This window comes from Megalobrama amblycephala, linkage group LG10 (assembly GCF_018812025.1).
Source record: "Megalobrama amblycephala isolate DHTTF-2021 linkage group LG10, ASM1881202v1, whole genome shotgun sequence".
NCBI classification, from domain to species: Eukaryota; Metazoa; Chordata; class Actinopteri; order Cypriniformes; family Xenocyprididae; genus Megalobrama; species Megalobrama amblycephala.
The window spans coordinates 23,017,524-23,040,338 of NC_063053.1; the positions used below are offsets into that span (position 1 = coordinate 23,017,524).

At 35.0% G+C, this 22,815-nt stretch overlaps 3 protein-coding genes across 6 annotated transcripts in view; 1 reads left to right on the forward strand and 2 right to left on the reverse strand.

Annotated features, from left to right (window-relative positions):
• Positions 1–1,582: 1,582 nt before the first annotated feature.
• erlec1 (endoplasmic reticulum lectin 1) lies at positions 1,583–6,753 on the reverse strand. Of its 2 annotated transcripts, XM_048205474.1 has the most exons (15): positions 6,607–6,753; positions 6,363–6,516; positions 5,990–6,094; positions 5,808–5,888; positions 5,476–5,553; positions 4,810–4,864; positions 4,669–4,727; positions 4,370–4,593; positions 3,576–3,729; positions 3,191–3,352; positions 3,049–3,108; positions 2,809–2,933; positions 2,604–2,681; positions 2,446–2,521; positions 1,583–2,260 (listed from the first exon to the last, which is right to left on the reverse strand). In XM_048205474.1, exons 2-15 carry the CDS (start codon positions 6,489–6,491, stop codon positions 2,189–2,191), a joined length of 1,458 nt encoding a protein of 485 aa, XP_048061431.1. In that variant the 5' UTR covers positions 6,492–6,516; positions 6,607–6,753; the 3' UTR covers positions 1,583–2,188. The 2 variants fall into 2 exon arrangements, with proteins under 2 accessions (XP_048061431.1, XP_048061430.1); XM_048205473.1 differs by having other exon boundaries at positions 6,363–6,669.
• A 2,798-nt stretch (positions 6,754–9,551) lies between these two features.
• On the forward strand, positions 9,552–21,725 carry agpat4 (1-acylglycerol-3-phosphate O-acyltransferase 4 (lysophosphatidic acid acyltransferase, delta)). The gene is made up of 9 exons (XM_048205478.1): positions 9,552–9,872; positions 13,402–13,620; positions 14,106–14,275; positions 14,849–15,010; positions 16,735–16,888; positions 17,425–17,527; positions 17,758–17,833; positions 19,627–19,825; positions 21,090–21,725. The coding sequence occupies exons 2-9, from the start codon at positions 13,434–13,436 to the stop codon at positions 21,179–21,181; spliced, it is 1,143 nt and encodes a 380-aa protein (XP_048061435.1). The 5' UTR covers positions 9,552–9,872; positions 13,402–13,433; the 3' UTR covers positions 21,182–21,725.
• map3k4 (mitogen-activated protein kinase kinase kinase 4) overlaps positions 21,395–22,815 on the reverse strand; it is a 39,573-nt gene continuing 38,152 nt past the window's right edge. For all 3 annotated transcript variants that reach the window (XM_048205476.1, XM_048205475.1, XM_048205477.1), the window contains one exon: positions 21,395–22,197. In XM_048205476.1, the coding sequence (XP_048061433.1) occupies positions 22,177–22,197 (21 nt within the window). In that variant the 3' untranslated portion in view covers positions 21,395–22,176. The remainder of the gene's footprint in view (positions 22,198–22,815) is intronic.

A 22,815-nucleotide genomic window follows, 5' to 3' on the forward strand; every position in this document is an offset into this window, starting at 1 on the left:
TCTTGACACCTTCTTTATCATTTGAAACCAAATAATGTACACTGTAAAATTTGCTTTGTCAATCATATCTTTTAAGGTATTCACGTCTAAGCAAAGGATGAACGTTATGTAAGAACATTGGTTCTCTGAACAAAACCTATCCAAAAACAGGACGCTAGCACCACCTAGTGTAGGTAAATGGACCTTCTTTCTGATTAATTCGTTGATATTTAGCAGAGGCCTGTTTATTTCTCCATAAGAAATACTCTTTTCTTTGTTATAATGAACAGCTCTCCCCTAATGATTCTACCCAGGAAAATATATTGCTTTGTTTTCCCATTTATGTGTTACAATGAAAATGAAAGGAAATGTATTTTATTTACACTGCGAAATACTGCAAAAAATGCGTCTAGACATTCTTATTTCAAGATACATTTATTTGAGAAGCACAATGACATTACTTTTTTTAAGATGTATCAAAATTAAGTTTATAATCCAGAATACAGATAAAATATCTTCCAACATGTTTTCCCTTTGAATAGTTTATTTTTCTTACCCAATTAGTAGTAATTTATTTTCTTAAGTAGGCTATAAACTCACATAATTTTGATAAATGTTTGATAAAAGTCATTATGAAAATTATGTCATTAATTACTTGCCCTCATGTCGTTCCACACCCATAAGACGTTCTTCTTCAGAACACAAATGAAGATATTTTTGATGAAATCCGATGGCTCCGTGAGGCCTGTGTTGCCAGCAAGACAATTAACACTTTCAATGTCCAGAAAGCTACTAAAGACATATTTAAAACAGTTCATGTGACTACAGTGGTTCAACCTTAATATTATGAAGCGACGAGAATACTTTTTGTGCGCCAAAAAAAAACTAAATAACGACTTTATTCAACAATATCTTGATGTGCATATCTAACTGCCAAAGTCACGTGATTTCAGTATGCGAGGGTTCGTTACGTCATAACTGTTTCGAAATTTCAATGGTTCACCACTAGGGGGCGTGACTTTGGCAGTTTGATACACGCTGCCGTATTCTCGTCGCTTCATAACATTAAGGTTGAACCACTGTAGTCACATGAACTGTTTTAAATATGTCTTTAGTAGCTTTCTGGGCATTGAACATGTTAATTGTCTTGCTGACAATGCAGGCCTCACAGAGCCATAGGATTTTTTTTATCAAAAATATCTTAATTTGTGTTCTGAAGATGAACGAAGGTCTTATGGGTGTGGAACGACATGAGGGTAAGTTAATGACAGAATTTTCATTTTTGGGTGAACTAACCCTTTAAGTCAATGTATCTTGATTAAAGATTTAGATATTTGTACTGGAAAACAAGAGAAAGAATATTAAGTGTATTCAATGAGGTGTTTATATGGGAGTATGAATATGAAATGACTTGAAAGATGCATCATATTTTATTCTTAAACTAAACGTGCAAGCTGAGTAACAACCAGCATTGCAGTCAATGCATTTGTCTTGATATAAATGTGTTAAGAGGAGCCCTTCACCAAATACAATGTACATAGGTGAAACTTGCTAGCGGAAATCTTAAAAAGACATGAGTGTTACATAACTCAATGACCCTTCATTTCCAAAAAACTGTTTAATTACATTCAATTTTCATTGCATTCAAGACAGTGTATTTCCCTTGCGATTTGCACTTAATTACTTCGTCATTCACTTCTTTTAAAAACTTTTAATAACCATCTCCAGCTGCACAGTGTTAATGTGAAATTGGACAAAATAAATAATGTATATCTAAAACAGCCGACCATTTTGTTCATCAATTGATTAACAGAACAAGTGAATAATTTGATTAGATTTTAAAGAACAGGTGACTTTCCCACAGCCAGCCACCTAAATGTTACAAAGCATGAAAAAAGCTGAAGAAAAATATTCTTCAACAGCTTAGAGATTTGTAGATAAAAACACTGAGAATTCAGTCCTTGCTGCATCTCCTGGTTTAAAAGTTCCACCAAATCTCCTTGTTTAGGGTTCACAAGGGAAAGTGCAGTCAGCGAGGGACTTTTTGTCAAAGGGTTGAGGTCTGAGATTCAGCATGTCCATGTTATCTTCATGATCTATTGAACCAGACCTTTATTTCTCCCTCTGAGCATCATACCGCGTTCCTCTTCTGTATTGTTCATTCTTTAAGCTACTCTTCATTCCTCCATCTTGGTACCAATCATGCGGGCTAGCTAGGGATTGAAAGAAGTCCATTTTCATCTGCAGTGTCCAAGATCTTGCATATTACAGGGGACTCGACCTGTGGCAGAACGATAACCATGACAAGGGTTATTCAAATGAAACGATCACATCGAAAACTTCCTGTAACATTTAGTAAGCATTAACATCAAAACACAATGTGTTCATTACTGGAAACATGTAGGGTTGCAGTTATTAAATTCGAAATTGCGGTCAAATCTCAAAGTCATTCTATTTGCCACTCACCCCAAGAATATACTGGCAGGTCTGAGGTTCCAGCATGTAAACAGTAACAGCATGAGGAGACTCCGACTCCTTACACCTGAGACAGAACGGGTAGGTGTTAGCGGCGGCATTCACAAAACCTAAAAACCATATGGCGTCACTAAGTATGGATAACTCACTTAAGCTTGACTATAACCTGTCTCGGTTTCCCTGTTAGGTCGCAAACATCTCCATGGCCATAGAAGTGAGATACGACCCTGATGAGATATCAGCAAGACAACATACATGACATATTAAAATCTGTAACATTATATTATATGATAGATAGATATTATTGTTGTTATTTTTTTATTTTTCTTGTATGTGAGGGAAATATAATCATACTTGACTTTCTGTGCTCCATCATCTTTTAAATGATAAGATCGTGCCACGTTTTTCTTGGCCCAGTTCATATGATCCTCAGTGTTCCAGCTGCCCACCACCACAATGTTCTTCCCTTGCTCTTTATCCTTCAACCAAATGCACAACATGCAATTTAATCTCTCTCATAATACAAACATTTACACAATACTAGAAACTGTTATATTTTCTAAATAATAATTCGATCGATTTCACAACTCTTACCTCATGATACTGGTGTACATGCTTTCCATAACAAAATTCATACTTCCACCATCCAACACCCTAGACAGAAACAAAAATATGTTGAGCTGGGAACCCAACTAAAAGATCTACAGATACAGAAGAGAAACCCATCCATCCTCACCCCATGCAGACAGTACGAGCCGCTCAGAAACTCCTTGATCAGCTGTTCATCAGTTAGTCGAGAGATATGGGTGGTGCCAACGGTGACCTGGGATTGACCGCCTACTGTCAGGGGCTTATGGGTAGAGGTATATGCCTCTTCCTTCACTGGAGATTTGTCCTCCTTAGAGAAAGAGACAGAGAGATTACATTTTTTAAACACATAATTTCTAAAAAGAATTTTGTTCATACTACATTTTGCACATAATTGTTCATGTCCTTTAATACAGACCAACTTTAAAAGTCCTTTCGATTCCATTTATAGCAGCAATTATTCAATCACCCTCCTCATATTCCCAAAGTCAGTTGGTGTAAATGCAGAAGATAAAAGGCAGGTTTAGACTCACCCTGGATCCCCTCAAATCCCGTTCGCTGCTTGAGCTGAACGGTGGTTTGAGCAGCTCTTCCTGCTCACGATCCAGCTGGGACAGACTCTGAGGTCTGAGAGGGGAGCCACCCAGAGCCTGACAAAAGATGTCATTCACTGGGGAGGACTTGAACCTGAGGAGACGTGGGCTGGATTATGTCACAGAGGACTAAAAATGTATTCACCACAAACAACACTTTCAGTCGAAACAAAGCAGTAGTTAATATTGCTGCTCTCAGAGCACTATAAACATATAAAATCTAGAACACATTACAACGAGTGAAAATTATGTGATTAGCTTCACTTGTTCAGGTCATGTTATCATATTTCATGTAATGGGCAAATAGGTGTGTCCATTTGTTGACACACACACTCAATAATAGACAGAAACACATAGACAGAAACTATGTCTATACATTTATGCACTTATTTTGTAGGTTAAACTATGTAAACTGTGTGTGTGCATATATATATTTGTTATTATTTTGCTTTTTATAGAGTATATTGCATGTAAAGGAAATATAATACTTGACTTTCTGTGCTCTATCGTCTTTCAAACGATAAGTGACTAGTTTCACTTTTTTCTTTGACTCTGTGAGAACAGGCCTTGTGATGTTATCATATTTCATGTGATAGTGTGTCCATGTGATGACATACATATTCACAAGCAAAAACTAGTCAATAGAAACCAATACCTAATATTTATGCATTTATTCAGTAGGATGAACTGTGATTTTAAATCAGAAACCTTGATTGAGCTGAATGTGTGTGTACCTGTATTTCGGATGAGGACAAAGGAGAGGTGTGAGCACCACCACTTCATACTGACAGGTGATGACCTCAGCGATTGTGAGGATCTCGTGCTTTGCCTCCGGATGGCAGACGTACAGCACTGTGGCAGAGCGAGGTTCGTTCTGTCTCAGAGTGCATTCGGTCCCATGTCCCATCTCTACGGGATAGTATGGCGTCAGCTGACCCTCTATATTCTTCGTTGGCACCTGGGAACCCACAGAGAGTTTTAAAACACCTCATGTCACACACATTTCCTATCTGCATGTCTAACAGGCACAAACCTCTGCGTTGGTGTCTGATGCTTCCTTTTCAGAGTCTCCAGATTTATCAGTTTCTGATTCTAAGAAGCAGATAAAATACATGAGACAATTGACAGAATATGTAAAGCAAAAAATACCAACTTAATCTTAAAATTGCCCAACCTGTACTATCTTTTTTATTCATGGTACCCAGATAGTATTCCTGAACGTTGATCTTCTGAGGGACCAGAGACAAATAAACCACTGAAACGTTTATATTGCTTAGAAATCTCTTTATAATACTCTATCCACATAAACTACCATTCAAATGTTTGGGTTTGGAAAGATTTAAAAATAATAATACTTTTATTCAGCAAGGATGCATGAAATTGACTTTCACATTGTTATAAACAAATTCTATTTCAAATAAATGCTGTTCTTTTGAACTTTCTATTCATCAAAAGAATCCTGAAAAAAATTGTTTTCCCACAAAAATATTAAGCAACACAACTGTTTTCAACTTTAATAATCAGATAATTAGATTGATACTAATAAGAAATGTTTATTGAGCACCAAATTAGTATATTTAGAATGATTTCTGAAGGATCTAAATGAATGTCATTTAAAAAATGTATTAAAATAGAAAACAGTTATTTTAAATTGAAATAACATTTCACAATATTACTGTTTTTGCTGTATTTTTGATCAAATAAATGCAGCCTTGGTGACCTAAAGAGACTTCTTTCAAAAACGTATGAGCGGTAATGCATGCGTTCCTAATATAATATAAGGAACGTTGTAAGGATCTGACATGTTCTTTAACAGAACACATCAAAAACAGCATTTTACCTGCCCCGTCTCCTTGTCCTCATGGTACTGCCGTACATGCTTCCCATGGCACACTTCATATGTCCAGTATGACTCGATCTGCAAGACACACACGTTCATAAGCCTGTCAGAAGGCCAAGTTGTGGCCACAATAAATATAAATCATATGACTATGAAAAGAACAACAAAGAAAAGCAACATAATTTCTTCCTTTGTTGCTTTTTCATTTTGTAAAAACAAGCTTAATTCTGTTTATGCAAAATATTTTCTTCTTTTTAGGGTGAAATGTGACCTAGACATATTTTGTGAGATTCAACCATATTTATCAACAGAAACTGAGACATGAAACTCACTCTGTAGGAGCAGCTGCTCTGTTTGAATAACGGCTCCAGTAGCATGGCTGGACTCGGTCCGCTATACTCCTTCACATCATCCTTCAAAAGAGACAGATAATAAATTGATAAAATAAAACTAAACGTTACACAGAACAGCTCAAGATAATACTCATTTAAAAATCTGCCATGCATAACCACACCTCCGGATTGCTGGACAAAGATGGCAATAAACACTTGTACTTTTCTTTTTCTGCAGTTGTCATGATAACATAGTCCTCTTCTTTGTACAGGCCTCCAGATGTTGGCTGTGGAGAAAATGATATTATTGTATATTAAACTGAATAACTATTGAAAATCCACGCACCAGAGAAATAAACCAGACAGCTCAGCTTAAATACTACACAATGCTGAATACTTATCACACTACAAGACAGCTCAAAACAAAACAGGACACGTCCAGCTGTTATGAAGCGACCTTAGCCAACAAGCTGACAATTAAACAAACAGCACATGCTAGGGTGAATTTACAGCTGTGGTGCGAAATATCGGAGTTTATTAGATGTTTTGACTCACCAGGGTGAAATCTGATCCGGGCCATTTGATTTTGAAGGGGATCTCATCAGAAAACACAGGAGATCCTGCACGATTTGCAGACACTCCGACCCAAATCAAGCCCCAAAACCAGCGCCAAAACACCCGCATCGCCCCTGCTGAGCCTCCAAGAGCGCTATCGGGACATTAGAAAGAGACAGATGGGAGTGAAGTGTCAGAAACGCAAGTACTACAGATAATCAGTGAGATCTAATGACCAACTGACTGCTGATAGTTTGACAGGAGTTAAAACAGGAGCTTGCCACGTCCATTTCCGGTATGAGACGGAAGTTCCTCTCAGCCAATAGCGCGGCTGCGCGAGGAAGGCGCACGAGCCGCTGTTTACGCTGCGAAATCAAATGAATACTTGCAATTTTGGTGATTAAGAAAACATTTTCAAACTAAAAATAGGCATTTGTGTAAGAGGGTCAATATTGTGCTACACAATATTTTAATTCGCACAAATGTATTCATAAGCAAATACTGTCGTCATGTTTCTTTTGAGTTTTTTTTTTTTTTTTTTACATACGTTTATAAATGTTGTTCTTAAATGATTTTTATCCAATAACTGAGTGACAGAATAATATATCATACAGTTTTAAAAAAGCAAAATCACACACTTCTTTACAAAATATCTCGGAAACATCAAAATATCTCTGATTTATTGCTATTTTCCAACAAATTATGAGTCTAGTACACCTACAATTACAGTTTTTAATTAGTTTGTATCTTGTATGAAAACATAATGTAAAGGATATATTTTGGATGTTGCATGTCACTTTGAGATTTCCCAAATGTCTGTATTCTCTATCATGCAGAAACAGTTTAATGGTTAAAATTAGTTATTCACTTTTTTTTGGTAAATCATGTCTTGCTCTAAAAAGAATTTGACTATATTATTATGCAGATGGATAAATATAAGTGTAGTCATATTCAGTGATGATTTTTAACATCATGCATTTCAATCCTATCTTCTCAAGAGGCTATTCCTCTGCGGAGTGGCTTCAGATAACCTCAGTAATTGCTTACATCAGCCTGGGCATCCTTGATAACTTCCATCATATTTCTGCTGGTTCTTCATTCAAAACCATCAACCACAAATTGCTCTCAAAGCTGGCATAGATGGGCCTTTTTTTCACCCACTGGGATTTCAATTCTTGGGTCTTCACACTTCTCCATCTAAAATACATTGCTAATTTGGATGCAATATGTATTGTGAATTCATAAGCAAGCCAGTTTATTCTGAATAGTCTATTATCCAGAATAATGGCAGGCAAAGATTGGTTTAATATCAATTTCCCCTTCTAGTGAAGAGGTTACTATTTCTGTACTCTGTATTACATTTAAATAGCCTTTCCACATGGTTTGTGGATCATTGAATAATAAATTACAGTGGCATGAAAAAGTATGTGAACCACTTGCAGAATCTGTGAAAATGGAAATAATTTTAATAAAATAAGTGAGATCATACAAAATGCATGTTATTTTTTGTTTAGTACTGTCCTGAGAAAGATATTTTACATAAAAGATGTTTAAATTTAGTTCACAAGACAAAACAATAGCTATATTTATTAAAATAACCACATTCAAAAGTTTGTGAACCACTGAATCTTAATACTGTGTGTGGTTACCTGATGATCTACGACTGTTTTTATGTTTTGTGATGGTTGTTCATGAATCCCTTGTTTGTCCTGAGCAGTTAAACTGAGCTCTGTTCTTCAGAAAAATCCTCCAGGTCTTGCAGAAATTTCAGTTTTCAAGCATTTTTGCATATTTTAACCCTTTCCAGCAGTGACTGAATGATTTTGAGATCCGTCTTTTCACACTGAGGACAATTTAGGGACTCAAACACCTATTAAAAAAGGTTCAAACATTCACTGATGCTCCAGAAGGAAACACGATGCATTAAGAGTTGGGGTGTGAAAACTTTTGAACAGGATGAAGATGTCACAATTTTTCTTATTATATTTAAATATCGTTGTTTTTCATTTAGTACTGCCCTTCGCAAGCAACAGAAGATACTTGCATGTTTCCCGGAAGAAACATTAAGTACAATTTACCTTGATATTTGAATTCATTTTTTTTCACCCCCCCCCCGGCTCTTAATGCGTCTTGTTTCCTTCTGGAGCATCAGTGAATGTTTGAACTTTTTTTTAATAGTTGTGTTTGAGTCCCTCAATTGTCCTCACTGTGAAAAGACGGATCTCAAAATCATTCAGTCACTGCTGGAAAGGGTTCAAATATGCAAAAATGCTTGAAAACTGAAGAATCTGCAGGACCTGGAGGAATTTTCTGAAGAACAGAGCTCAGTTTAACTGCTCAGAACAAACAAGAGACTCATGAAGAACCATCACAAAACAAAAAAACAGTCCTGGATCATCAGGTAACCACACACAGTATTGAGAATCAATGGTTCACATACTTTTGAATGGGGCCATTTTAATAAATTCAGCTATTGTTTTGTCTCGTGAACTAAACGCAAACATCTTTTATGTAAAATATCTTACTCAGGACAGTACTAAATAAAAAATAACATGCATATTGTATGATCTCACTTATTTTATTAAAATTATTCACATTTTCACAGATTCTGCAAGTGGTTCACATACTTTTTCATGCCACTGTATGTATTTTCGCGTCACAGCAGGTCTTCTGATGCTTGTGGAGAGCCTCTCTTAATGTCACTGGAAATGAAAGCAAAACCGAGAGTGGAAAGTGGACCTCTGTATTCAATCATACTGCAGTCACTGCTGCTTTGGTACATTTTGATGGCTGAATTTTTGTTTTAGAAGCATTTTATAGTGGGATTCACAGTATTGTATGAAATAAATGTCCAAATTGGGGGTGTTTGCTGGAGAATGTGACAAACAGGAAGTTTTTCTTGAAGTTTCACCTTTAGGCCATCATTGTACCTGAATACATGTGATGTGACAGCTGTCTTGTGAGGCTCTTTGTTAGGTACAACAAAAGCATGTCTCTATGCGGCTATTGAAAAACCTATTCAACATGTATATCTACTAATATTCTCTCCACATGAAACATTCATTTATGTTTCTCTCATAAAAAATGAGTTTCTTTTCAACAGTGATTTGTCTCTGAAATCATCCAGCAGAGGGCGCAACCGCTCTGATAATTTGGGGTTGTGCACCACGTTTAAGGTGATGCCCTTCTGTTGCGTGCTTGGCAATTATTTTCATCTGCCGGTCAGAGTGAACACTGTAAAGCAGTGTAAGCACACTGACTAGAGCAGAGTTGGCTGTGGACAGAGGAAATGACATAATGACCCTCTGAAGTCCCTGCCCACGTTCCAGTGCTCTCGAGCAGCTTCTTGGTGCCGGGGTGTGGTCTCTCACGTTCAGCTCAAAACCAACCTTGGAATCTATCAGCCTGTCCAACTTAACCCTCCTTGAGATTCACATCTCTCGTGCGCTCTCTAATTAGCACCATATGATGAGACGACTGTTCTGCTACTAACCGCGCAAGGGATAAAAGGTAATTTTAACAGCGGTTTTTCTTCTGTTGAAAGATAAAGTGCTGTTCTTTGTGTGCGATCCACATGAGCTCCATGTCTTCTTGATAATTATGTGCAAACCAAATGAAACATTTAACTGAAATACACAAATAACTATGAGAAAGATTGCTACTGTTGCAAAGATTTTTGTTGTTGGTGAACTGACAGCTGTACCTACTGGTGAGATTGAAGTTTATATCAGGTTGATGTGGTAACTTACTCCAAACAAGGCGCACCCTGTAACGTTAGTGTGCACCTTTAGTAGACATTAGTGGAGTTTTCCCGTTTTTTATTTGAACGAATCTTTTAAGTGAACGAATCGTTTTCGTTGAATTCTGTCCACCGACTCACATTTTCGTTCACCTTTCTCTCTTTTGAAGCGCGTGACGGTCTGGCTCAGTTCATAGACTGACTATAGCACGAACCAATAGCTTTCAAGACCGGTTGTGAATGAGCGTTTCATTGGTTGAACCTACTGAACGAACACGCCCCTTCAATGATCTAATGTTTTGAGTCGAGATTCGGAGCGGCAATCAAATTTCGAAAACAGTCATTTATTTTATTTTATATTATTTTATTAAAGGATTAGTTCACTTTCAAATTAAAATTTCCTGATAATTTACTCACGCCCTTGTCATCCAAGATGTTCATTTCCTTCTCTCTTCAGTCGAAAAGAAATGAAGGTTTTTGATGAAAACATTCCAGGATTTTTCTCCTTATAGTGGACTTCAATGGGCACCAAACGGTTGAAGGTCAAAATTACAGTTTCATTGCAGCTTCAAAGCGTTTTACGTGATCCCAGACGAGAAATAAGGGTCTTATCTAGAGAAACCATCACTCAGTTTGAAGTAATTGTTATATACTTGCACTAGCATATTGTATACGACAATTTAGTTCAAACCTTGACCTGAGGAGGGCAGTAATACACTTAACAGCGTCTACACTGCTGGAATTCTAATAGAGAAGAAGAAGAGAGCTAGTTCAAGATGAGCATTTATGGTTAAAATAACCATAAATTTAAAACATTTATGTTTTTTTTTTTTTTGAAAATGAGTGATGGTTTCAAAATAATTATTGTTGGTACTTTCTCCCTGTGGAAACCTTTTTTTTAATTAAATCATCATGACATAAACAAACATTCTGTACAAATGCAAGTATTAAACATTGTACATACAGTATAAAAAGGAACCAATTATATAAAAAAAAGAGAGACAACAATTATAATAATTTTAAAAAGAGAAAAAAAAAAGTGCATTCAAGTATAACGATAATTACGATATCAAATAATACATTGTAAAGCTTGCCAGGTATTTGCATAAGGAGAGCTCCTCCAGAAAGCATCAAATCAGTGAACGAATTTGAATGAGTCTTTTTTTAGTGAACCGATTCAAAAGATTTGAGTCACTGGAATGGATACAAATCCTAATTTTTAAAAAAAGACTAATGCAAATAGGTTTGTACATACAGTACAGTCCAAAAGTTTGGAACCACTAAGATTTTTAATGTTTTTAAACGAAGTTTCGTCTGCTCACCAAGGCTACATTTATTTAATTAAAAATACAGTAAAAACAGTAATATTGTGAAAGATTATTACAATTTAAAATAACTGTTTTCTATTTGAATATATTTCACAAAGTAATTTATTCCTGTGATGGCAAAGCTGAATTTTCAGCATCATTACTCCAGTCTTCAGTGTCACATGATCCTTCAGAAATCATTTTAATATGCTGATCTGCTGCTCAAGAAACATTTAATGTGTACAATTGTACAAAATATTTGTGTACAATATTTTTTTTCAGGATTATTTGATGAATAGAAAGTTCAAAAGAACAGTGTTTATCTGAAATCTAATCTTTTGTAACATTATAAATGTCTTTACTGCCACTTTTGATTGATTTAATGCATCCTTGCTGAATAAAAGTATTCATTTCTTTAATTTCTTTTCAAAAAAATAAAAATAAAAATTCTTACTGACCCCAAACTTTTGAACGGTAGTGTATAATGCTACAGAAGCTTTGTATTTCAGATAAATGCTGTTCTTTTGAACTTTCTATTCATCAAGGAATCCTGAAAAAAAAAGTACACAACTGTTTTCAACATTGAAAATAATCATAAATGTTTATTGAGCAGCAAATCAGCATATTAGAATGATTTCTGAAGGATCATGTGACACTGAAGACTGGAGTAACGATGCTGAAAATTCAGCTTTGCATCACAGGAATAAATGACTTTGTCAAATATATTTAAATAGTACACAGTTATTTTAAATTGTAATAATATTTCACAATATTACTGTTTTTTACTGTATTTTTAATTAAATAAATGTAGCCTTGGTGAGCAGACGAAACTTCTTTTAAAAACATTAAAAATCTTAGTGGTTCCAAACTTTTGGACTGTACTGTATATTCATTTAAAAATATTCTCATTCATTCCTACACATTTTAACCATAAATATTTGTAATGGTAACATAGTTACCAAATCAAAGTTCACACTTTTATTTCTGTCACCACTGTGCAGATAACATTGCAGCCTCAAACTAAATGTGCTTATGCCAAAACACACAATCACAAAAATGACACTGTGACATTTCTGTTTTAGCCTTTGCCCTGGGTGCTGAAATACTTTGATGTGTAAGAGCTGACAGTAATGATAGGGACAGGATTAATCTAGCTCTTTATTCTGTCTAATGTTCATCTCAGTTTTCTTGCAAACATTGCTTTTAAATTAAACTATTTACTTTGTTAATTGAGCATCCCACACAGCAAGAAAAAGCACATTCCTTACAAAGGTGTGAAGCTGCTGTGCTGTGATAGAAATAGTACCATTCGCAAGATTCGCAAGAATTTTTTTAGGGATTTTATTACCTTGCTCATGTTCTGCACTTTACAAGCAGTAAACAAACTGATCAACAAACTGAAAGTTTCTATAGGTTTGTTTTATCAGGAAAAAAGGTTGGACTCACTGGCTCAAAGATTTTGGCCACACAAGTTCTTGAGTCAAAATGGACCACTTTTATGGTGCTTTTTTTTTTTTTTTTTGTCTTTTTTTGGTGTTTCATGGTTACTATGAACCTGAAGATTCTTCAAAATCTCAACTTTTTTTCCTCCACTGAAAAAACAACAATAGCATATTGGTTTGGAAGAATAATTAATTTTTGGTGAACTATTCAGGATCATACAGAGAGCCTTTGAGAGATGTAGATGTTTGTAAAAACCACATTGTATAGAATATAATAACTAAACTATTTACAAATTACAATTGCTACAACATTCAAGCTAATGTGGAAAAAGAAACCAAAAAAAAAAAAAACAGGAACTTTTCCTCTTTGTTGCAACCATGCAATTTGAATATTGGCTTGGGTAAATTTTCATATTTCAAATACAGTTTTCACATGTGCAACATATATTTTGAGGTGCTATCCAGCTTTATTTATAAAAAACAATCTTGTGGTTAATATGATAGAGCTGCCAAAGTTATTTATATTAATCTGTTTTTCTATCTCTGCACAGGGTTTTGTGGCGACAGGGGAAGTCAAGACTACATGATAAGGATGGGATTTGTTAAAGTGCTGAAAACTCAGTTGCTGTGCCATCTCATTATCTGTTATGTGTTCCTGGTCAGTGGGTTTATTATCAACCTGCTGCAGCTTTGTACTCTACCACTGTGGCCCATTAACAAGCAGCTCGCACGCAAGATCAACTGCAGATTGGGTTATTCCATTTCTAGTCGTAAGTCCTGTGTGAGACCTGTGGGTTACTATCCTAACCAGGCATCATGCAACAAGTTTCCTGTATTTATTTTGTCCTCACTGAAAAAGACTGTACTGCATGAAGTGACAAAATCACATAAAATAGTAAAAAAAAAAAAAAACCAAACAAAAAAACAATAAAATGTGTCACAGTCATGGAGATGATGATTATCATCTCTTTCCTGGTTAAGACAGATTGTATTGTACTATGAAGCAGAGATAGATATACACCACCTGAAACCATTATTTCCTGTTTAAAAACCCCAGTATTGCACTGAGGGTAACAAAACAGGAAGTGCATATTTTTGAAAATTGTAAATTGCCTTAATGTCTATTTACATACATACAAGAATGATTAACTTTTTGTACTACTACAGATTTATCAATATGGATATTCATTCTGCATTATGAATATATGCATTATTATTATTCAGTTGTATTTTTTTTTTTTCTGTGTTTGTTCAGAATTGGTGGCATTGTTGGAGTGGTGGTCTGGGACAGAATGCACACTTTACACAGATCCGGAAAGCTATCCTCTCTATGGCAAAGAAAATGCCATTGTTGTCCTCAATCATAACTTTGAGATCGATTTTATGACTGGATGGACCTTCTGTGAGAGATTTGGTATTTTAGGGGTAAGACAAAAACCCCACACCTTAACAAATGTGACCCTGGACCACAAAACCAGTCAGTTTTTTGAAATTTGAAATGTATACATCATCCGAAAGCTGAATAAATAAGCTTTCCATTGATGTATGGTTTGTTAGGATAGGAGTAAAATATTTGGCTGAGATACAACTATTTGAAAATCTGGAATCTGAGGGTGCAAAAAAATTTAATCTTGAGAAAATCACCTTTAAAGTTGTCCAAAAGAAGTCATTAGCAATGCATATCCACTCACAAAAATATATTTTTACGGTAGGATATTTATAAAATATCTTCATGGGACATGATCTTTACTTAATATCCTAATGATTTTTCGCATAAAAGAAATATCGATAATTTTGACCCATACAGTGTATTGTTGGCTATTGCTATAAAAATATCCGTGTGACTTATGACTGGTTTTGTGGTCCAAATGTGTGACCTTAAAGGAGAATGATGTTTTTAAACATGACTATTACTCATTTTTAAGATCCAGTGTCTTCATGATGTTATACCGTATGTTGAATTGTCACACTACAGTTTTTGTCATATTCTGATTTCAGAGCTCAAAGGTGTTGGCAAAAAAGGAACTTTCCTTTGTTCCTGTGATTGGCTGGATGTGGTACTTCCTAGAGATTGTCTTCTGCAAAAGGAAATGGGAAGAGGATCGCAGGATAGTAGTGCAGAGCCTGCGCAACCTTCGGGATTATCCAGAAAAATTTTGGGTATATTTGTAAAAAAAAAAAAATACAATAACATACTGGTGTCAGTGACATTTTATTACATTTCAGATTTCACTGTTTCTTTTAGGATTAGTTCATTTTCAGTTTCACTCATCCTCAAGCCATTCTAGGTGTATGTGACTTTCTTCTTTCTGATGAACACAATCTGAGATATTTTAATGATTATCCTGACGCATCCGAGCTTTATAATGGTTAGCGGGAACAACGAGTATGAGCATTCACATCTAATTTAAAAAGTTATGAAGTAAAATATCTAGCTTCCGCCAGACCACCTTCCGTATTCAAGTTACGAAGAAAGTGTAAACTGGCGTCAGGTCATTTAAAGGGATAGTTCACCCAAAAATGAAAATTTGATGTTTATCTGCTTACCCCCAGCGCATCCAAGATGTAGGTGACTTTGTTTCTTCAGTAGAACACAAATGATGATTTTTAACTACAACCGTTGCCGTCTGTCAGTCAAATAATGCGAGTGGATGGGAACTTCTACTATAAGAGTAAATAAAACTTGCATAGACAAGTCCAAATTAAACCCTGCGGCTCGTGACAACACATTGATATCCTAAGACACGAAAGGATCGTTTTTTACGATAAACCAAACAGTATTTATATCATTTTTTACCTCTAATACACCACTATGTCCAAATGCGTTCAGCACTCGCTTAGTGAGGTCTGATCGCGCTCTGACAACGGCAGTGATGTCTCGCGCTTATACTTCAATGAGTGCGAGACATCACTGCTGTTGTCAGAGCGCGATCAGACCTCACTAAGCGAGTGCTGAACGCAGTTGGACATAGTGGTGTTTTAGAGGTAAAAAAATTATATAAATACTGTTCGGTTTCTCACACAAACCGATCATTTCGTGTCTTAGGACATCAATGTGTTGTCACGAGCCACAGGGTTTGATTTGCATTTGTCTATGCAAGTTTTTTTTACTCTTATAATAGAAGTTCCCATTCATTCGCATTATAAGACTGACAGACGGCAACGGTTGGAGTTAAAAATCATCATTTGTGTTCTACTGAAGAAACTAAGTCACCTACATCTTGGATGACCTGGGGGTAAGCAGATAAACATCTCATTTTTGGGTGAACTATCCCTTTAAGCTTTTTCCGTAAGTTGAATAGGGAAGGTTTAGGACGTAGCGTAAGCTTTTTGAACTGCAAGTGTTTTACACTTTCTTCGTATATTGAATATGGAAGGCGGTCTGGCGGAAGCTCGATATTAAAGTCATGTACACCTAGGATGACTTGAGAGTGAGTAAAGCTTGGGGTAATTTTCATTTGAAATTGAACTAATCCTTTAATCTTAAATGCACAATTAGTTAATGGAATAGTTCCTCATGTTTCAAACCTCATATGCTGTTACTTTTGTGGTACACAAAAGGGGAATTTGTGAACAATATGCAGGCAACTCTTTCTATGTGATGACAGTTTGTTAATGCTCAAAAATCCCCATGAAAGTAGTCCATGTGGCATTTAAGTCTTTCACAACAAGAAAAGTCCATTTTTGGGTGAACTATTACCCAACTCTTAACAAATACACTAAGGGTGTGTTCACATGTGGCAGGTTTGGTTAGATTAAAAACGAACTCTAGTGCAATTGCTCTGTTAGTGCGGTTTATCCTGTATTTTTTACAAACACATTCCTAAGCTTTTCTGTCCCTTGTTATATCTCCTATGTGTCTCATATTTATGATTCATCTATAGTTCCTGTTGCACTGTGAGGGCACACGATTCACAGAAAAGAAGCACAGGATTAGTATGGAGGTGGCAGAGAAGAAAGGTCTCCCCAAACTCAAGTACCACCTTCTACCTCGGACCAAGGGCTTTTGTGTCACGGTCCAGAACCTCAGGGGAACGGGTGAGAGCTTCTTGGCCTTTAAGTAATGACAAACCCGTAACAGGAGTGCTTTTCTGGATCTTCCAGTTAGTTAATGGGATAGTTCACCCAAAAATACAAATTCTGTCATAATTTACTCACCCTCAAGTCGTTCCAAACCTGTATACATTTCTTTGTTCTGCTGAACACAAAAGAAGATATTTGGAAGAATGTTTGTAACCAAAGCAAATCTCTCCCCCCATTGACTACCATATTGAGGAAGAAAAATACTATGGTAGTCAAGGGGAGCGAGATCTGCTTTGGTTACAAACATTCTTCCAAATATCTTCTTTTGTGTTCAGCAGAACAAAGAAATGTATACAGGTTTGGAAGAACTTTAAAGTGAGTAAATGATGACAGAATTTTCATTTTTGGGTGAACTATACCTTTAAGACATCACCTTTTTGCTGTTTTTTTTTTTTTAAATTACTGTAAATACATTAAATGAAAGAAGTCTTTTTGACAAATGTAGCCTCTAAGGATTCAGCTCTCTGACTTGGTTTGTGTCTCGTCTGTAGTTACTGCTGTGTACGATTCTACACTTAATTTCAGAAACAACGAAATGCCAACTTTACTAGGGGTGCTCAATGGGAAAAAATACCATGCCGATTTATATGTGAGGTAAGAATGAAAGAAAGAATCATTGAGACTACTTCACACTGCCCTTCGACAATATTTAACAGCATGTTGTTCATTAAATGCTCTGTCTCCTGCTATAAAAAAGTTCAACATGCAATCACCATAATCATTTATAGATGTTTTAGTTTCACTTATGAGTTTTTATATGAATGTGTTACAAGTTAAGACCTTAGGCCTAAGATAAACAGTCAGGCTTTCCTTGTGTTTGTTAGGCGAATTCCTCTGGACTCAGTCCCAGAGGATGAGTCAGAATGTGCAGCCTGGCTTCACAAACTCTATCAGGAAAAAGTAAGTGCATTACCTGCCTTAGTTGGATTTTACGGAAGAGGATTAGGGCCAAGCAATAATAAAAAAATAAAACCATCTCGAGATTAAAGTTGTTAAATTTCGAGAAAAAAGTCGAGATAAAATGTTGAGAATAAAGTCATTAAATTATGAGAAAAAAGTTGTTAAATTATTTAACGACTTTTTCTCGTAATTTAACAAGTTTTTTCTCAACATTTTATCTCGACTTTTTTCTCGAAATTTAACGAGTTTTTTCTCGTAATTTAACAAGTTTATTCTCAACATTTTATCGCGACTTTTTTCTCGTAATTTAACGAGTTTATTCTCAACATTTTATCGCGACTTTTTTCTCGTAATTTAACGAGTTTATTCTCAACATTTTATTTCGACTTTTTTTCTACATTTAATGAGTTTTTTCTCGTAATTTAACAAGTTTATTCTCAACATTTTATCGCGACTTTTTTCTCGTAATTTAACGAGTTTATTTTCAACATTTTATCTCGACTTTTTTCTCAAAATTTAACGAGTTTTTTCTCGTAATTTAACAAGTTTATTCTCAACATTTTATTTCGACTTTTTTTCTAAATTTAACGAGTTTTTTCTCGTAATTTAACGAGTTTATTCTCAACATTTTATTTCGACTTTTTTTCTAAATTTAACGAGTTTTTTCTCGTAATTTAACGAGTTTATTCTCAACATTTTATTTCGACTTTTTTTCTACATTTAATGAGTTTTTTCTCGTAATTTAACGAGTTTATTCTCAACATTTTATCGACTTTTTTCTCGAAATTTAACAATTTTTTTCTCGTAATTTAACAAGTTTATTCTCAACATTTTATCTCGACTTTTTTCTCGAAATGTAACGAGTTTTTTCTCGTAATTTAACAAGTTTATTCTCGTAATTTAACAAGTTTATTTTCAACATTTTATCTCGACTTTTTTCTCGAAATTTAACGAGTTTTTTCTCGTAATTTAACAAGTTTATTCTCAACATTTTATTTCGACTTTTTTTCTAAATTTAACGAGTTTATTCTCAACATTTTATTTTGACTTTTTTTCTACATTTAATGAGTTTTTTCTCGTAATTTAACAAGTTTATTCTCAACATTTTATCTCGACTTTTTTCTCGAAATTTAATGAGTTTTTTCTCGTAATTTAACGAGTTTATTCTCAACATTTTATCTCGACTTTTTTCTCGAAATTTAACGAGTTTTTTCTCGTAATTTAACGAGTTTATTCTCAATATTTTCTCTACTTTTTTCTCGTAATTTAACGAGTTTATTCTAAACATTTTATCTCGACTTTTTTCTCGAAATTTAATGAGTTTATTCTCAACATTTTATTTCGACTTTTTTTCGAAATGTAACGAGTTTTTTCTCGAAATTTAACAACTTTAATCTCGAGATGGTTTTATTTTTTTATTATTGCTTGGCCCTAATCCTCTTCCGTAGGATTTTGTGTTCATCAGTTGTTTATATAGTATTATTATTCATATTCTGACTAAAGTAGTTTTGTGTTTTTAGTAATTGTTATATGATTTTGTCAACTTATCTTTTAATTTATATTTAGCAGCATTTTTTATCTAATAATTTTTTTTTTATAGTTAAGAATAAACCCTGGTGCTGGTATTAGCATTTTAGTTAGTATTAGCATATCAATAGGACACAACCAACTAGAATCTAGTGCTTGTAAAGCAATTCCCCATGAATGGTAACATACACCCATTGGTAATTTCCAAGGGTAATGAACATGGAAATTAAGTGAATTTTTGTGTGTGTGTGTGCTGTCTCACACAGGATGAATTCCAAGAGCATTACAGGCAGACAGGCCAGTTCCCGGGTCCCATTACGAGCCCCCCGCGCCGACCTTGGGCCCTGCTGAACTGGTTATTCTGGGTCTGTTTGCTGGTCTACCCTCTATGCATGCTGCTGCTGCAACTGCTGCTGTCAGGGTCCACCTTCACGGTCGTCTGTACATTTGTCATCTGTTTTGCAGGTACTTGGGATAAGGACAAGGGCATGGGCTGGTTATTTCCTACTGGTGTAACAAATAGCAAAATAAAGAAAAATGGACCTTTAAGATTGCAGCAGGTATTTTTTTTTTGTGGTCAAGCAACTAAGGAATATATATACTGCTCCTATTTTCCTCCAATCTGTTTTTGTTTCCCAAAAAAATGCAATTTAAAGGAGGCCGATTAGGTGCTATGGCAGTAAGTATATCAACCACTTCTATCTAGATTTACAGCATGCTGGTCACTTCTTAAGTGCATGGATTAATGGCACATTTTTATGCATTTGAAGTGCCCTTAAATATCATAGCATGTGAGAACAGGTTTAAAGATTCATTTAAGTTGTAAAAGTTTTATCTAAACACTGAATGCACACAAAAACTAATTTTGAATCTTGAATTACATGATTCAGCTATACTATGAGAAATCATTTATGATTGATATTTTGTTTAAATGAAGCTTTCATTTTCAGCCTTTCATTTATCCTTTGCTTAGTACAGGGTTCCCACACCTATTGACCAAGGAATTTCCATGATTTATGATTACTGAGAAAAAGTAATACTGTACAATAAGGTCTCATTTGTTATCAAGTTAATGTATTAACAATAAGCAATACATTTGATACAGTATAAACATTAGTTAGTTAATAATGTTTTTCACAGTGCATTAACTAATTTAACAAATACAACTTTATATTTTAATAATGTATTAGTAAATGTAAAAACAAACATTAAAAAAAAATATATATATATATAATATATATATGAGTAATGTTCATTTTTAGTTCATGTTAACTTAAGTAGTTAACTAATGAAACCTTATTGTGAAGTGTTACTGTAATTTCTAGTAGATGATAGCCAAGCATAACATGATCTGTACTGTTCTAGAATAAAAAAATACGTATTAATACATTTCCATGACTTTTCCAGACTTCATGTTTCCAGGTTTTCCATGTTCGTGGGAATCATTTTAGTATTATGACAATGATCTAATGCAGTGGTTCTCAGCCTTTTTGACTTGATCACACCCACCGTCCAACAATATTTGAAGCCCCTCCCATACATATTCATTATTTCTGCAGTAATTCATTTTGTCATTCCAGAAGTTTCACAAACTATTTTTCAGTAAAAAGTTATTTAAAGGGGAAAAGGTGCTTTTTAGCATTTTAAATCAGATTATTTTAATATATTAATAATAATATATATGTGGGCACTGGCTGTTGCGCTGACAAATCTGTGCTTTTATTTTCAGTGTCAGTTGGTATCCGCTGGATGATCGGACAGACCGAGATTGAGAAGGGTTCCAACTACGGGAATAAAGACGTGCAGTTGAACAATAACTGAGAGACCCACCAGGGAACAAGATCATGCTACTGTACTCTGATGAGGGCATTTGCACAACAGGAACTGGCATTAGCCAAGTGAAACCAACTCCATAAGAGAAATTTGAGGAACTTGTCACATGAAGCTTTTGGGAAGAGTCGTTTGAATAGAACACTACACCACCCTTTACATGTTTTACATGTTTTTTGTTTTTTTAAAGAAACAAGTAGGCCATTTTTAAAAAACGGTCTGTTTATTAATATTCTTTTTTTAAATATTGCAAACACTGTTGGAGGAGCAGAGAACCAGCAGTTGATGCCTATGCAAGAGCATGTTTGTCACCCGTCCGAGTGCAGCAGCAGAAAGGCGGAGTCAGACTGGCCTCTTCCCTCTCATTGGTTGATTATGCTCTCGTACACCCAGATTGTAAAGGCACAGCGTTGGCCAGCACGAGGCTGAGCCGACGCAACAACTACTTTTAGGCTTAAATATGACTTGTTAACAGTGGGCTCTGCAGCAAGGCAAACAAAAATACCATTTTAATAAAACAAAAATTTAAAACCTTCTCTACTGGGACTTTCAGCCCCAGGTTTGTATGCTTTCTTCAGTGAACACTCATTGAAATTGTACATACAGTGAGTCAATGCCAAACTCTCCCTCCATCTCCCATTCTCCGATGCTTTGTGCGGAAAACGTCCCTTGAATTAATGGTCTCCTAACATGTATTCCCTGTGACTCGTTCACCAAAAAATGGCTATTAAACTTCAGCTTTACAATATGCTTTGTACAAAGAAAAACCCTAACCCTATTCTTACAGTATGTACAAAACACACTTGTCAGAACGACATTTCCATCCCATTTGCTAATGTTACTGTACATGTAAGACTCGCCCTGCTTTAATGTTGCAAGGGTTTCATATTGAGCAGAGCGCGTCTGTTTTTCCTTCGTCCTCCCTCATGCCGTGTGAAGTAGTGCTAGCATTTTTGTAAACGTTAAGAGGATGCGCGTCCTCCCCATCACTCTTCATCCGTGCAGACCTGCAATTGAAAAGATGCGAGATGTTAGTGCCATTTCCATATGTACCTCAATCTCAAGCAGCCAATCAGGTGATAGCGTGTGACTACCTCACCCCTCTATAATAAAATTAGTGATGCACCAAAAAGATTTTTTACACCCAAACCAAAATTAAAGTATTCATATGGCCAAAAACCAAAAATTAATTTTGTTTAATAATCAACAATCAAATAAAATCTGAGTTGCATATAAACATTCAAATTGCACACAAGGCAGTTTTTATATCATTTTTTTTTAACAATATATATATATATATATATATATATATATATATATATATATATATATATATATATATATATATATATATATATATAATGATAATTGTTTCTTCTCCAATTCGTAGTTGAAATATGAACATTTAAACGGCTGTAATAACTTGACAGATTTATAGCCTGTAAAAGATGTTAAACAGCATCAAAACATTTATTGTTTGAATATTGTTATGAAAAATTCTTCCAATTTTATATATTAAAAAAAATAAATCACAAAGCATATTGCGATTATTGGATGTTAGGCTCGCTACAAATAATGTTTATTTGTAGCGATTGATTTTGACTGAAATTTCAGTGCATCATTAA